Below are 17,198 nucleotides of genomic sequence, written 5' to 3' on the forward strand. Positions count from 1 at the left end.
ACGAAAGTTACCGAGACCAAGCAAATTCAGTAGTTCGGTTTAATCTCGATTAGGACCGAACTAAGCATAGTAAATAAAAAAAAGAAATATGTAACATGCAGTAAGGAAAAAAGGAAATAAAACTCAATAAATAGTATCATGGCTCGACCCAGGCGCCTCTACACTGTAGATCTAAATGTGGAGGAAGACCGTTGTCGTTGGAGAAGACGCTCAGGCGCTCACCACCTAACCATCGTACCCATAGAAGTAGGCGACAAGCACCGTGCTGTAATTTTGCCTACCTTACTTCAATTCAATAAGGTAATCCGTTAAAATTTAATCCTCATCTACTTCAAATATCCAGCTGGTTTTGGTCTACTACAAAACGGTAACGTTCTTTCTTGGATCGCAAGAAAAAGGTAGTGAACAAAGTAAAAAAAAAAACATAAAAAAACATTTTTATATAACGCAACATGTGAAAAGAATCCTACCACGTGTGGATACTAAGCGAATTCTAGCATATTTCAAGGACTAAAAACAAACAAAGCTCTTGTATATAACAAGAGCCAGACATATTTCCCTCGTCAGAGCCAGGAAGAGGGGGGAAAAAAACTCGGAAAAGAAAGAGGCGCCGAGAATTCGGGGGAGGAGGAGAAGAGGGGAAAGCGAAGCAAATGGCGGAGGCCCCGAGCAATATCGAATCCATGAGGAAGTGGGTCATCGACCACAAGCTCCGAGCCGTAGGTATGCCTCGTCAGTTTTCCCACGGATTCGTTTTCTTCGCCCGGATCTAGTTATTCGGCGTTGGTTTCTGATGTATCCGAAGTCCCTACAGTTTCTTTCTTATATACATCTGCTTTGTATGTCAGTAACGGAGTTTTGAAATCTGTACTGTGAAAATCTATCACGAATTTATGAGAGTAATTTTGGGGAAAAGCAGTATTTTAGATTATTCCTCCTGCTGGATGCAAAGTGATCTGATTGTCGCGATGTTTTTTTTTTTTTTTGAGAAAAGGTTGCCTCTGGCTAGGTGGGATCAGCAGTTCGATCGCCTACAACTGGTCGCGGCCCAATATGAAGACTAGCGTCAAGATCATCCACGCAAGGTTTGCTTCATTTCCCATTTAGTTTCACTAAGTTTATCATTACAGATTTACAGTGTAGGCAGCCTTGTCTATCATAGGCAAGATACCACATTCGATTCTTTTTTTTCTTGATGAAGATGCAATTAACTAACTGGTTTTGACCATTTCTTAGCAAAATATGGTTTCTAAATGCTACAACTACCACAGCAAAAAAGGTTGATTTTTCATGTGTGAATGATTGTTTCCTGAAACGCCAAGGAGCTAAATGTGAATTATGAACAGACCCAGTCAACTTAGATTTTATCTATATCTATATGAAGCTTGGGCAGACTTCCCTTATGTGAGTTTATGGAAATTAACTTAGTAATTGCTAACATATCAGCCACAGTTGGTAACATCAGAGGGAAAGGATAGCGATCAGGCAAATTTTGGAATTTTCTTACTGACTGCGGAAAAATTACTATTTTTTTTTTGTTGTTGTACTTCCTCCGTCCCTAAAAAAGAGTCGCTATAGGAAATGTGCTGGTCAAACTTTCTCAACCTTGACTAGGTTTGTAGAAAATGCGTGTAACATTTATATCTCCAAATAAGTTTATTATGAAAGTATATTCAACGATCTACCTAATGATGCTAATTATGTACCATAAATATTAATATTTTGTTAAATATATTTGGTCAAAGTGAAAAGTTGACTTTTTGGGAAGCGAGAATGACTCTTTTTTAGGGACAGAGGGAGTAATTGTTTCCAAGTGATTCTAAAGTAGGTGGTGTTCGGCATAATTGCAGTGCATGGGGTTTATAAGGCTGCACAATTGTTTATTCTGTGAAAGATTTAGTTTCACAATTTATGTTCAGGTTTGGGTGTCAGACTGATAGCATTATGTTATTTCGTTCAAGGAGCAGTTTAACTCCTCCAGATCATTCTGGATGGAAGTTAAACTTTAGGAGTTTATTAGTTGTTGTGCACTTGCACTTGATGATCCACTTATTTTGTTAGGTATACAGACTTTATGTGTTCCTTTCTGTTCTTAGTAATTTATTAGGTTCTTGCTAGTTTGCTCGTAGTCGAGCCATGGTCGCCCAAGCTGTCGATTTTGCTTGATATACAAGTGCAGGCTGTATAAGGGGTAGTCTAGGCAGCCTCTTGTCACTAGTAAAGTTGGAAGACTATCAAGCTCTGCCTGTTTATTTGCGCACCTCAATGCATTTGCTTATGCTCGTCGACCACCCAGCTAGAAAGAATCTCAGCAAATAGCGCCATCCAATCCATGAAAATGAGTGTCCTACTTTAGGTTCGAATATTCTTTACCTATGAAATTGCACTCTTTAGCTGCCAATCCTAATTGTTAATTTGTTTGGCACTTTGTCTGTACGCGCACTGTGGCCATGCCGAACTGCCGAAAATGGTCACATCACCAAACTCAGCACATGTTTGATATCTCTCTACTTCCTAATACCTTCAGCATGCTACCAAAATTAGGCAGACCTTGCTCGTTTTTGTGCCATATGTGACCAAACCATACTGCCACTATATTGATGGCCCCAGTTTTTGGCAATTTTTTTAGGGCTCCGGTGATGAAATTAGTGGACCAGAATACCAAATTTAATTTCTAATATGTGGATATTCAATGTTTTTCCAACTTTGCAAACTTAGTTACCACAATTGTAGTCTGTTGATGCACAGAACTGCATAGGAAAGATGAAATCCTTGATAAACTTTCTTCTTTCACCATGGCTCTTGAAAAAGGGCAGCAATCTTCACCTCAATGCAGTATGCAAAAAGGATATTTAAATAATCATAGATATTTTTTTGGATAGAATATGGATTCTTTAGAAGCTTTCTCTTCATTTTGATACTTGTGTTTGGGTCTTAGCTCTTCATATGTTCATGTAACACGTGTCATCTTTCGCTATTTATTTGCCTCTGAGGCTCCTTTTTAGTGCACATGTGATGTAATTCATTGCGCTTTCTTCATTGGCACTTCTTACCTGTCACTGTGCTCAATAGAGCTGTTTAGAACGTGTTGAGGATTTTAAAAAGATAGTTTGCATGTAAATTTGGTACAAGCATCCAACAGCAAGTTTGCGTGCTACTCTCTCCATCCACAAACACTTTTCGAGGAGTCAAACGATTTGAAGTTTGACCTAATTGTATAAAAAAGTACTAATGTATATGACACAAAAGAAGTACCATTAAATTAATATGAAATATATTTTCGTTGTAGACCTAGTTAGAGACTATTCACTATAAACTTGGTCAAAGTTAAGCTAGTTTGACTAATCCCATAGTTGTATCCTTTTGTGGATGGAGGGAGTATTTGTTTTTTAGATAACTGTTGCCTTGAGTGGGAAACCATCCAAACCCTGGATGAACACCCGTAGCGCCCATTGCTGCCCATAGGACATAGCCATTTCATGTATTGTGGAGTATAGAAATGGCAGCTCTTTTAGTAAATTTTAGTTCTAACTGGATTCAATTATGCTAATATACTGTTGATTTTTGCAGGTTGCATGCGCAGGCTCTAACCCTAGCTGCATTAATTGGTTCTGCATGCGTGGAGTACTATGACAACAAGTATGGTTCTTCTGGGCCAAAGGTGGACAAATACACAAGCCAATACCTAGCCCATTCGCATAAAGATTAAGATCTCCATGTTGGTTCCTGCATACCGGATTAATTTTGGGCTCATCTCTGGGTGCTCATGACCCGCCCGTGGATGCTGGATGTTTATTCTTTTTGTCTTCTTATTAATTACAAAATGATGGTGTACTTACCAGGGAAATGATAATGAAGATATAATGCAGATATTGTCATAATTTAGCCTCATGTTGCATTATCTAACCTCACTTTGTTGACTGTCAGGGTCTTTGAATATTTTTATATTTTTTTAGAAAAGGGGGAGATCCTGATTTGTGCCTAAATTTTGAATTCTCTGTGTCCCTGTAACTTTTGTTCTCTGTTCCTGTGCTTGTATGATTACAAGGCAAATGCAAAAATATTTTTAAGTTGATGTGGAGGTCGTGGATTTGTATGATTAGGAGATTCGGATAGGATAGATGCCCTATCGGCCTATACAGGGCCAGTTAATTTAGTCCAATAAATACTAATTGTTGTCACACTGAATTTGTGTTATTGTTTCACCTCTCTTAGGTCAAAGATGCATTAAATGATTAGTTGACGTACTTTTACGTAGACGGCAATAGGCTGACGTTGATTTGACTTGAAAATAAGTCCACAAAAATCATGCAACGCAATTGTTCTTTTACACTCAGCCTCACAATTGGCAAACTTTCACTTTCCCCTGAAAAATTATAGTTTTCAAATATGCGACTTGATACACCGATGCCACTATTTATTTTTAGTGGATGAGCTAGAGTTTCACAAATTATGTTAAGGCATTTTTAGACGAATGGCCCTGTGGTCCAGTGGTAGGTTAGTCCAGTAGGACGCTATCCACCGGAGTTCGTACCTTGATGTTGATGTCACACCTTTTTCTAGAAAATTTAGGCTACACGCACGCGTGTGCGTTCGGTGGTATTGCGTGTTTTTCACGCACTGGAGGCTACGCACGCGTGTGTGCTACAACTACCATTTCTTCTTTGTGTGTGGACGGACACGTACGCGTATGTGTGGGTGTGGAGTGTGTGGATTGTGTGCGTTCAAGTTGTACCCGATAAAAAAATAAGGCATTTTTGTCTTAGCTGTATCCTATCAAAATTTTCATGCTAGTAGCTCTTAACATCTGTTGGGCGTGTTTGGGACCACACGTTGCGGTATCGGTACCACAACCTTCACCCCACAGTATAGAAAACGCGAGTGGTAGTTCAATCTTGTGGTGGCTGTGTATACGGCTAAGCAGGAGCGGATCAACGGGGTATGCTAGGTGGGTCATGGCATATCCGGACAGCCTTGTGTTTACTTATACTGTATCATCATCTCTACTATAAGGGACCAATCAAATCATCTCTACTATGGCCCCGTTCGCTTGCCCTTAAACCCGGTGAAAGGATCAAGATGCCCAAAAGGGGAGTGAATTGGGCTAATTATAAATTTCTTTGCAATAATTAAATCCTATGGTTAGCCCAATTAACCCCTTGTGCCTATAAAGTGTATCTAATTGTTCTACCGTACAAAAGACTTGCAACCTAAGTTCCAATCCTACTCTAGCATGTCAATTCTATGAATCTAAAGACAAGAATCGAATTGCTCAAAGTAAATAGAGAAGGAGGAACGCGGCGATGTTTTGCCGAGGTATCGGAGAGTCGCCACTCCCCACTAGTCCTCGTTGGAGCACCCGCGCAAGGGTGTAGCTCCCCCTTGATCCGCGCAAGGATCAAGTGCTCTCTACGGGTTGATTCTTCGACACTCCGTCGCGGTGAATCACACACAACCGCTCACAACTTGAGTTGGGTCATCCACAAGCTCTCCGGATGATCACCAAGCTCCCAATCACCACCAAGCCGTCTAGGTGATGGCGATCACCAAGAGTAACAAGCACGAACTCTCACTTGACCACGACAAGCCCAATGAGAAGGGTGGATGCACACTTTGCTACTCTTGATCTTTACTAATGAGGGCTCTCTTTGGGATTCTCAAATCTCAATCACCTCACTAGGACCTTGCTCTTCTTGGCACTCTCTAAGGTGTTTCTCAGCTGTTGGAATGAGCAAAAGTACCCCCACACACGAGTGGAGGTTGTATTTATAACACCGGCTGAAAAACGAACCGTTATGTGCCTCTGCGGGGTGACTGGACGCTCTGGTCATATTGACCGGACGCTCCGGTCAGTATACCCTGAACTCCAGTGGTTAAGTGTTGACCGAACGCGTCCGGTCATGTTTTCCCTTCACTGGAACCTTACTGATGTCGACCGAATGCTGGACCCCTAGTGTCCGGTCACTTGCTGAGCAGTGTCCGGTCAGTAGCCGGAACCCGATCAGCGTCCGGTCAGCATTGACCGGAGGCGTCCGATCAGGATTCTCCCTCTTTGGGACCTTACTGGAGTCGATCGGACGTTGGCCCTTAGCGTTCGATCACTTGACCTCACAGCATCCGGTCACTTCTAGATGCTTTCACCTTGGTCAAATGAACTGACCGGACCCTGAGCCAGCGTCCGGTCACACCGGAGCCAGCGTCCGGTTAATATTTGACCCTCCATTCACTTCCAACTCTCGATCATATGTGAATGAAGTTTGCTCCATTGGATCAAAGGGCTATTTTGGAGCTACCTAGTGCTAGTTTTAACAAGTGTGCACCACACCTAACTCACTAAACTCACCTAGGTCAAGCTACCTATTCATACCCCCCTTAATAGTACGGCCAAAGGAAAAACAAAATCCTAAACTACTCTAAGTGTCTCTCCAACTCTAATCGACACTTAGAACTAGTCCATCCTTAACCTTCGTCCATCCTTTGAAAACTGAAACGATTTCCATCGTAGGGGCATGACAACCATAATTACCCAATCGATCTCCATTACCGTGACCTAACTTAATTGCATCTACAAAACACACGTTAGTCATAGTAATCACGTATTGTCATTAATCACCGAAACCCAACTAGGGGCCTAGATGCTTTTAATCTCCCCCTTTTTGATGATTGATGACAATACTACCTCGAGTATGTGAAAGAGATGAGGTTTTTAACATGCTTGGTTCATATAAGCTTTTTGGCAATACGAACAAAAGTGTTAGGCAAGCTTATATGACCCAAGCCAACATGATGTACTCAAAAGATATGAAATTAGCATGAGTACAAGTAATGAAACTCATTTGCATCGAAGTAAAATGCGGAAGCAAAGGCAAATGAGCATAGCACAAGTGATATGACATATCAATAATTCAAAGTAGAGAGCACACATGTCATATACCACGATCACGTAGATATCACTGTCACATAAATATAGTAGTAAACATGAATGCATAATGTATCACACACATAAAAACTCCAAATATAATAGATAAGCTAATATAATAACTAAGCTCCCCCTAGATATATCGCCCCCCTAAGGCTAACATACTCAAACCCTCTTCCCCTTTGGCGTTAAACACCAAAACCTAAGGGTCGGTCGGTGGGTCTACAACGGACGAGCCGGGCGCTGAGGTACGAGGAGCGAATTGGAACTGGGTGCCATCATCATCTGATCCTAAGCTCTAAGCTGTCTGACCCTCTATAGCTGGAAGTGATACTAAAGCAGTCTGGGTTGGATCAGGAACTGAAGTTGCTGTAGGCTGTGCTGGTATGATTGAAGCAGCCGGCTCTGATGATGCCACTGAGGAGGGGAGCGTCTCTGTAGTCGTTGTGATAGGTGCAGCCGTAGAAGGACCTAGAACATGTAGGTATGGAGGAGTGGGCTGCCCTATCAACTCATTGAAGGAGGCACCAAGGCTCCTAGAGACTAAAGTGTCTGGCACTAGCAGCGACGATGTCTGAGCCGGTGTGAAGCCCATCTAAAGAGGTGTGAACTGTGAGGCTATCACTGGCGAAGCAAACCACTGGGACACCTGCTCTGTAGGTGAAGCATATTGTGCTGGTGGCTGTCCCTGACTCTGAAGCCCACTAGGCTGTAACGCTGGAGTCATCGAAGTGGTGGCAGGCTGACCAATCTAGGGCGAAGGCTATGGCGGTGGGGCCCCAATTGTTGTCACTACATGCTGCATGAATCCGAGAAGCTGCTGCTGCATGAGGATCTGCTGCTGATGCATGGCCTGCTGCTGCTGCTGTAGAGCCTATGTCTGCTGCTGAATAGCTAGCTGCTGTCGCTGGAACTTGTCCTGTCGAGTCTAGAACTGAGCAAATGTAGCAGCTATCTCCTGAGCCTGTCGTGCCTGGTCCTGCCTCATCCTCTCAAGTATAGCAAGAAGAGCGGGGTCTGTCTATAGGGCAGGTGGCGCTGAACTAGAGCTACCGGCCTCAGTATCATGTCGTCGTGGAGGCATCTGTGGAATGGGCTGGTAGTCATCATCATAACTGTCACTGGGCTCGCTCGTGACCATCCCCTCCTGCTGAGCAAGCTGCTCCTATGTAGCTACAATACCCCTGATAATATAATCCTGCTAGGCTGTAGTCTCTGGCACCCTTAGGCGACGGCGTGGCTGGCTAAGTGCCTATGGTGTACTATGGCGGATCATCTGAGTCAGGTTATAAGCAGGAAACTTTGTAGTGGCACCACTGTACTCAGCTAGCATCTCAGGCGACCTAACTATAACTGCTCTGTGGATAAGGAATGTGATCCAGTGAGCATAGGGTAGCTTCCTATGACCTCTAAAGCCCTCAGCTATAGTGTCCTCCATCTCTAATAGAAGAAGATCCCAAATATCAAAAATTGTCTGCTGCATCAGAGAGTTGAGAAGCCATAGCTGTATACGAGTCAATCCCTCTCTATATCCCATCCTCGGAAGTAATGTCCTCCTCATGATAGCCTCAATCACGCGAGTAGTGGGATCACTGGGGTTCCTCCTTGACCCCTCGCTAAAGGGCTCTGTGAAACAGTGACGAACCAAATCCGTAGGGGGCACCATACCACCATGAGGGTGCCTGGGGGGTGCGATCTGTCCATAGCACACCTCATGAAGCCTGACTGGCTGCTCCTAAAGTCTAAGTATCTCCCTGACCCTAGTGCTCGTCAGCCGGTAGTCTCTGCCTCCGAATGCAAAGTGTATAAACCTATGCTGCGGGTCAATCCAGAGAGTAGCATAGAACTATCGAACCCAAGATGGAACATACATGCCTGTCTATCTGATCAGATCTGTCAGCCCTAGTAAATAGGATAGATATGGGCGAATGTGCTCTCTAGCTGCTGCTACTATAGACTCTATGTTGCACACCCTCTGTGATCTAAAAACTGCTCCACTATTAAGATAGGCATTATAGAAATCCTCCTGTAAGGGTGTATAGAATCCCTCTGATGCTCTCTCATCCCTCCTAGGGGGAAACCACACCTCAAAGTCCACAAACCTCAACGGCTGCACCTGCTTGGCCGTGGTAGCCCTCAGGTCAAGATGGGTCACTGGAGGCGGACCCTATGGTCGAGGCGGTGGACGAGAACCCCTCCGCTGAGTATCTGCCCTAGGCGTAACTAGAGCACAGGTATGACCAGAGCAGCATAACTGTGGCTGAGGTGCCGACTCTGTCTCCTCAGCTTGCTCACCCACCAGAGTCTACTATGCTGGCTGTGCCTCCTGAGTCTGCTCTGCTGCCTATGGCTACTGCTGTGACTCCCCCTGAGGATGAACCTCATCTATGGCAACATGCCATCCTCCAATCATAAGAGTCCTAGCTGGACCACCATGAAGGCGTTGAACTCACTCAAGTGTAGCCCTCGCTTCTGGTGAAAGCTGATCAGCAATCTGGACTCCACTACGAGCACCTCCTCTCTCGGCACGCTCTGCGGCCTCTACAACTACGGCGGCTCTTGTTGTCTCCGCATCTGGATACTTGCGCTTTCTTACTGCTAACTTCTTTGTCGCCTTGCCTTTTGGATCTGTAGGCTGGCGAGGCAGGGGCCTCGGATCCTCGTCACCGAGACCACCTCCGACATTCTTCGTACGAGCCATCTGATGGATCTAAGAAGAATTAACTGCGCTGACAAAGATCAAATGTCACTTTCGAGGCTTGGCCTCGTTCCGTACTCATGAGCTTGGCCCCGAGTTAACTGACAACTACCACTAACACCTCAACAGAACCGACTCGCTGCACGATGGAATAGATGGATATACAAATAATTTTAATTATTCATCTAGAGATATGAAACCCTAATAGAGCAAGCAATTAGGTACGAAATTGAAACGCGGGCTTGCTACCTGACAAACCGGTGAAATAGCGAGAAGAGGTACAAATGGGGAACCACCGGATCGGCGAGGCTAGGGTTCGCTGGTCAGCGAGATGCGAAAGCCGAGCGATGCAATGACGGCCCTAGAGCTTTATTGTGGCAAAGGTGGCGCTAGGGCATCACAGTATGGTGGCGCTAGGGCGGCACAACACGGCGGCGCTGGCGCTAGAGCATGGATGGCATAGCACGGGGACTGGCGAGTGGCGGTGGGCGGCGGCGCTGGATGGCGCGGCGGCGCGGGAAGCTTCACAGGCAGACGGTGGCTCGGGAGCGCGGCGAGGTGCTGCGGCGGCGTGGGCTTGCCGTGCGGTGGCATGGGGGCGTGGAGAGGTGCTGTGGCAGCATGGGCTTGCCGTGCGGTGGCACGGGGGCACGAAGAGGCGCTACGGTGGCATGGGCTTGGTGTGCGGAGGCACGTGGAGACGCTACGGCGGTGGGAAGGCGGCGGCTAGGGCACGAGCTCACGGCGGCTCTATGCGGGTGCGGTGAAGTCGGCGCGGGGACGGGTTAGGTCAGGCGGCGCGTGGAGGAATTGGATTATATGGTGGCCCCTGGCGTGACAAAATAGGAAACGGAGAAAGAAACCTGAAACCGCATGATTCCTATTGATCGGACGCTCCAGTGGCAGCGACCGGACGCTACCACCCAGCGTCCGATCGATTCCAGAGAGGTCCTATTCCTTTGAAATAGCGACCGGATGCGTCTAGTGGACACCGACCGAACACAGCCAAAGTCTGGTCAATACAGCATTCGTCTTCTCTACACGACTGGACGCTGAGCCTCCTTCTGACCGGACGCTGAAAGCTAGAGTCCGGTCACTCCTTCGCAGCAAGTTCACCTCTTGTGAACTGACCGGACGCTGGACTCCAGAGTCCGGTGCAGCGTCCGGTCACTCTTTCTTCAGCAAATCTTCAAAGTTCTTCGTGCTGCCTATTCCCAATCAAGTCCCAACTCGAATAAGATCCAAATAAATACCAATTGGGACTGATGTGAGTGACCTCTCTCAAACCCTCAAGTTTTTCAAAATATTTTGCCTTAGGCTATAATTCTTTTTAAGAAAATAGGCAATAAGAGGGCAATTTGAAGACAAACGACAAAACAACATGCATGCATATGCAATGCAATACTTGTAAGTAAATCTAGTTGCTTGTCAAGTTTGATCCAAGGTTAAGCTTCTTCACACGCTTTTCGGCGGTTATCTTAACCATGTTAGACAAGCCCTATATGCATTACAAAAGATTAAACATGTTGTAATATTACAATGCAATGTAAGGGACAACACAAGCTCATTTTTAGTGAAGTTACTAAGATCAAGCACATTGAGCTCATTCCGCAATCTACAAAATGTTGCCTCATCTAGCGGTTTAGTGAAGATATCCGCCAATTGATCCTTGGTCCTTACACCTTCTAATGATATATCATTTTTAGCAACATGATCTCTAAGAAAGTGATGGCGGATATCTATGTGCTTGGTGCGAGAGTGTTGAACCGGATTATTTGCAAGTTTTACCACACTTTCATTATCGCACAAAAGAGGTACTTTATCTAGAACTACACCATAGTCTAGCAAAGTTTGTTTCATGTAAAGTATTTGTGCACAACAAGCACCCGCGGCAATGTATTCCGCTTCGGCGGTGGACAAAGCCACACTATTTTGTTTCTTGGAGGACCAAGACACAAGTGATCTACCAAGCAAATGGCACCCTCCGGATGTGCTTTTCTATCAACTTTGCAACCTGGCATAATCCGAATCAGAATAGCCAACTAACTCAAATATAGCTCCTTTGGGATACCAAAGGCCAATGCTTGGTGTGTGCTTAAGATACCTAAGGATTCTTTTTACGGCAATTAAATGAGTTTCCTTAGGATTAGCTTGAAATCTAGCACACATACACACACTAAACATGATGTCAGGGCCTAGATGCTGGTCAAATATAACAAGCTACCAATCATAGAGCGGTAGAGAGTTTGATCAACCAGGTTACCTCCCTCATCTAGGTCGAGATGTCCATTAGTTGGCATTGGTGTCTTGATTGGCTTACATTCATCCATCTTGAATCTCTTGAGAAGATCATTAGTATATTTCTCATTGAGAGATGAAAATCCCTTCTCTCATTTGCTTGACTTGAAAACCAAGAAAGAATGTAAGCTCTCCAATCATTGACATCTCGAAACTCCTTCGACATCAATTCACCAAACTCTTTGCAAGAATCTTCATTTGATGATCCAAAGATGATATCATCAACATACACTTGACAAATGAAGATATGCCCATCAAGCTTCTTGGTGAATAGTATGGTGTTCGACCTTCCCAATGGTGAAGCCCTTCTCAATGAGAAAGTCCCGAAAGGCGCTCATACCAAGCTCTTGGAGCTTGCTTAAGCCCATATAATGCCTTGGACAACCTATAAACATGATTAGGATATCTAGGGTCTTCAAACCTAGGAGGTTGATCAACATAGACTAGTTCATTAATAAAGCCATTTAAAAATGCACTTTTCACATCCATTTGATAAAGTTTTATTTCATGATGTGATGCATATGCAAGGAGGATACGGATGGCTTCTAATCTTGCAACCGGTGCAAAGGTCTCTCCAAAATCCAAACCTTCAACTTGAGAGAACCTCTTTGCCACTAGTCTTGCCTTAGTTCCTCACAACAATGCCTTGATCATCTTGCTTGTTTCGGAACACCCACTTTGTTCCAATGACTCTTGCACCTTTTGGCCGCTCTTCAAGAGTCCAAACTTCATTGCGGGTGAAGTTGTTCAACTCTTCATGCATTGCATTTATCCAATCCGGATGTTGAAGAGCTTCTCTACCTTAGTAGGCTCAAAGCAAGAGACAAAAGAGTGATGAGCAATAAATGAAGCAAGCTTTTTGTGAGTGAGTCATTACACCCTTTGATGGACTCCCTATGATGAGATCTTGTGGATGATCTTGAAGTAGAGGTGTATTTCTTCTATTGACCACTTGAGGGGGAGGTTGTGGAGCATCAACATCTTGTGCTTGTACCACCATTTGTTCATGGGAGACATGAGTATCTTCATTTTCTACTCTCCCATCTTTTTCACCATCTTGTGGCACACTTGATGAAGAAGGTGGATCAATCACTTATACATCATCTTCATCATCTTTAGGCTTGATATCTCCAACTAGAATGTTCTTCATAGCCTCCCTCAATGGTTCATCACCTACATCATCAAGATTCTCATGTGCTCCTTGGGAGCCGTTAGATTCATCAAATTCCACATCATATGTTTCTTCAACCTAAGCCGGTGGCATGATTAAATACTCTATATTCTTTGGACTTTGACTGAGTAACCAATAAGAAAGCCAATATCACAACGTCTTTGAAACTTCCCTAGGTGTTGCCGCTTCTTGTAGATGTAGCATTTGGCAACCAAACACCCTAAAGAAGGAGACGTCCGACTTCTTCCCATTGAGCAACTCATAAGGTGTCTTGCCAAGGAACTTTTGAAGGAATAGGCGGTTTGATGCATAGCATGCGGTGTTGATGGCTTCCGCCCATAGAGCTTTGGGGGTGTTGTACTCATCAAGCATTGTTCTTGCAAGAGTGATCAATGTCTGGTTCTTCCTCTCAACTACACCATTTTGTTGAGGAGTATATGTTGCGGAGACCTCATGCTTGATCCCAACTTCATCACAATAGGCTTCTATGTTTGTGTTGTCAAATTCCTTCCATTGTCACTTCTTATCTTCTTAAGCTTCACTTCAAATTCATTTTGTGCTCTCTTGGCAAACTTCTTGAAGCAAGATGCAACTTCAGATTTGTCATGAAGGAAGAATACCCATGTATACCTTGAATAGTCATCAACAATCACAAGACAATAAAGATTTCCTCCCAAACTCTTATATGTTGTTGGTCCAAATAAATCCATATGAAGGAGTTCTAGCACTCTTGCGGTTGACATGAAAAGCTTTTGTTGGATGGGTATTTGCAACTTGCTTGTCGGCTTGACATGCACTACAAAGCTTGTCCTTCTCAAACTTCACATCCTTCAATCCTCTCATCCAAATCATTCTTCATTAGCTTCTTGAGTGAGCTCATCCCAACATGAGCAAGTCTTCTATGCCATAGCCACCCAAGTAGTTGTTTTGGTGAATAGGCATGTCTTCAAGTTTGCATCTTCGAAGGTGAAGTCCACTAGATATAGGTTATTGTATCTAAATCCTTTGAATATCACATGATCATCATCCTTCTTGGATACAAGCAACCTCCTTCTCGGTAAACAAGCATTGGAAGCCAAGATCACATAATTGTCCAACAGGATAGCAAGTTGAAACTCAATGAAGCAACATATAGCACATTGGAGATGGAATGATCATTTGATATAGCCACTTTGCCCAATCCTTTGACCTTGCCCTTTGAGTTATCTCCAAATGTGATTCTTTCTTGTCCATCTACTTCTTCATCTAGTGAGGTGAACATACGAGGATCACCGATCATATGTTGTGTGCAACCACTATCAATAACCCAATGACTTCCACTGGTCTTGTAGTTCACCTATACACAAGAGATCAAGCTTTAGGAACCCAAACTTGTTGAGGGCCCTTCACCTTCTCAACAAGTGACTTTGCAACCTAAATTTTCTTAGGCCTATTCTTGTTAGGGAGGACCTAAGAACATGACTTTCATCTTTCCACTAGAATCCTTTCTAAGCATGTAGTGAGCATTGAAGGCAAAAGGTCTAGCATGCTTGGGCAAGGGTTGTGGTGGTGGAGTTTGGCACTCATGAGCAAAGTGGCCTTCTTGTCCACACTCAAAACATCTCTTTGGCTTTGGCTTGGACTTATGTTGTTGTTGAGCTTGAGCCTTCTTCTCTTGATTTGCCAAGTACCCAATGCCACTTCTATCCATCTTCATGACAGTGTTCATTAGTAGCTCACTTTGAAGATGCTTGCCTCTAGTGAACTTGCTCAATCCAATCTTAAGATGCTCTTTCTCCAACTTGAGCTTCTTGTTTTCTTCCTTGAGAGCATCATTGTTTTTCTCTTCCTTGAGCTTCTTGTTCTCATCTTTGAGCTTCTCATTCTCAAGGATCAAACCATCATCATGAACAATAGTTTCTAGCACAATAGACTTGGTGGTTTTGAGTTCTTCAAGATCTTTCTTGAGCTTTTCATTGTCATTCTTGAGCTTGACAAACTCATCATAATCATCGGCTTCAACCACTTGCTTGCCCTTGCTACTAGAACTTTGCTCAATGCTCTCAATAATCAAGTCATCACATGATGTAGCTATATCAATCTTAACAACATCGTTAGTAGCATCATGTGGCTCATTGGATAAGAATTCTTGAGCAATAACAAGATTATCATGATTAACCTTAAGAGTAGTATATTCTTCTCTTAGCTTGTTGTGGCTAGTGATGAGCTCATTATGTGTCCTCTCAAGTTTATCATGTTTATCTTTAAGCTCTTTCTTAGAAGATTTGAGCTCCTTGAGTTTGGATGATATAGCATCATTTGCTTCTCTAAGCTCAACACTAGCCTTTTCCGCTATATCACATTTGGCTAAAAGAGAGTCATTTTTAGCTTCTAGCTTTTCATTTTTAGCTCTAGTTTTTATAATGATCTTAGTGTATTGTTTTAGCAATCTAGCAAGATCATCATAAGAAGGTGATTCATATTCATCATCATCACTATCGCTATCATCATCACTAGCATGCTCATCATCACTACTATCATCATTGTTAGATACCTTGCGGTCACCCTTGGCCATAAGGCATAGGTGTGTAGAGGATGATGGCGGTGGTGGCGATGAAGATGATGAAGAGTTGATAACAATTGCGGCCACCTTCTCGTTGTCACTATCATCATCGGATGAGGCACTAGATGAATCAATGTCCATGAGCCAATCACCGACAATGTATGCCTTTCCACTCTTCTTCTTCTTGTGGAAGTCCCTCTTCTTGCCATCTCTCTTCTTGTATGGCTTGTTCTTCTTCTTCTCTTCTTCTTCTTATTACTTGAGTCATCTTTCTTGCCCTTGTATTTGTTCTTGAACTTGTCTTTCTTGGGCTTAGTGCATTGGTGTGCTAGATGACCAAGTTCTCCACAATTGAAGCAATCCATCTCGGAGATTGGCTTCCTTCTAGAGCTAGTGAAGAACTTCTTCTTGCCATCAAACTTGATGCCACTCTTGTTGAGCTTCTTTAGCATCTTGGTGGTCTTCTTCACCATGAGAGCAAGACTTTCATCATCAACTTCATCATCACTTGAGCTTTCATACTCAAGTCTTGCTTTACCCTTCTCTTGGCTAGCTTTGAATGCTAAGTCCTTATCTTTCTTCTTGGTAGAGGATGAGCCATCTTGTGGCGTGATGTGCATGTACATCTCATGAGCATTGATCTTTCCTAAGATTTGTGTTGGTGTAGCAGGTGGAAAGATCACCTTGATGAAGCACGGTCACAATATGCCCATATTTATCAATGGGGAGGACACTCAAAATCTTTCTTACAACATCGGATGGTTGCATTTGAGTGAGTCCAAGCCCATTGACTTCCTCTACAAGAACATTCAAACGTGAATACATCTCATTAGCACATTCTTTAGGAAGCATTTCAAAAGAGTTGAGCTTTTTCATGATAAGATGATAGCAGTTCCTCATGCTCACTCTTAGTTCCCTCATGGAGCGCACAAACGTTCCGACCATAGTGCATGGGCGTCTTTGTGGTTCCTCACCCGATTGAACACATCTTTGCAAAGGCCTCTAAAGATGGTGTTTCGAGCCTTTGCATTCCACTTCTCATAGTTCACCTCATCGCCTTGTAGGTGAGTAGCATCCTGAGGTTTTGGGAAGCCATGTGAGGCGGCTCTAAGAATACCAACATCTAGAGCTTCTAGATACGCCTCCATGCGAATTTTCCAATAAGGAAAATCATCTCCCTCAAAGATAGGAGGAGGTCCATCCCCGTGAGACATCTTGCTCTAGGCTGGTTAAGCCTAAATACGTGAGCACGAGGCTCTGATACCAATTGAAAGGATCAAGATGCCCAAGAGGGGGGTGAATTGGGCTAATTCTAAATTTCTTTGCAATAATTAAATCCTATGGTTAGCCCAATTAACCCCTTGTGCCTAGAAAGTGTTTCTAATTGTTCTACCACACAAAAGACTTGCAACCTAAGTTCCAATCCTACTCTAGCATGGCAATTCTATGAATGTAAAGACAAGAATCGAATTGCTCAAAGTAAATGCTCAAATAAATGCTCAAAGTAAATAGAGAAGAAGGAACGCGGTGATGTTTTGCCGAGGTATCGGAGAGTCGCCACTCCCCACTA

At 43.7% G+C, this 17,198-nt stretch overlaps 1 protein-coding gene across 1 annotated transcript; it reads left to right on the forward strand.

Annotated features, from left to right (window-relative positions):
• Window positions 1-577: 577 nt before the first annotated feature.
• Window positions 578-3,986, forward strand: LOC136463710 (uncharacterized). Its single transcript, XM_066462692.1, has 3 exons — window positions 578-723; window positions 995-1,085; window positions 3,571-3,986. Exons 1-3 carry the CDS (start codon window positions 654-656, stop codon window positions 3,707-3,709), a joined length of 300 nt encoding a protein of 99 aa, XP_066318789.1. The 5' UTR covers window positions 578-653; the 3' UTR covers window positions 3,710-3,986.
• Window positions 3,987-17,198: the final 13,212 nt, after the last annotated feature.

Source organism: Miscanthus floridulus, chromosome 7 (genome assembly GCF_019320115.1).
Source record: "Miscanthus floridulus cultivar M001 chromosome 7, ASM1932011v1, whole genome shotgun sequence".
Taxonomy (NCBI): Eukaryota; Viridiplantae; Streptophyta; class Magnoliopsida; order Poales; family Poaceae; genus Miscanthus; species Miscanthus floridulus.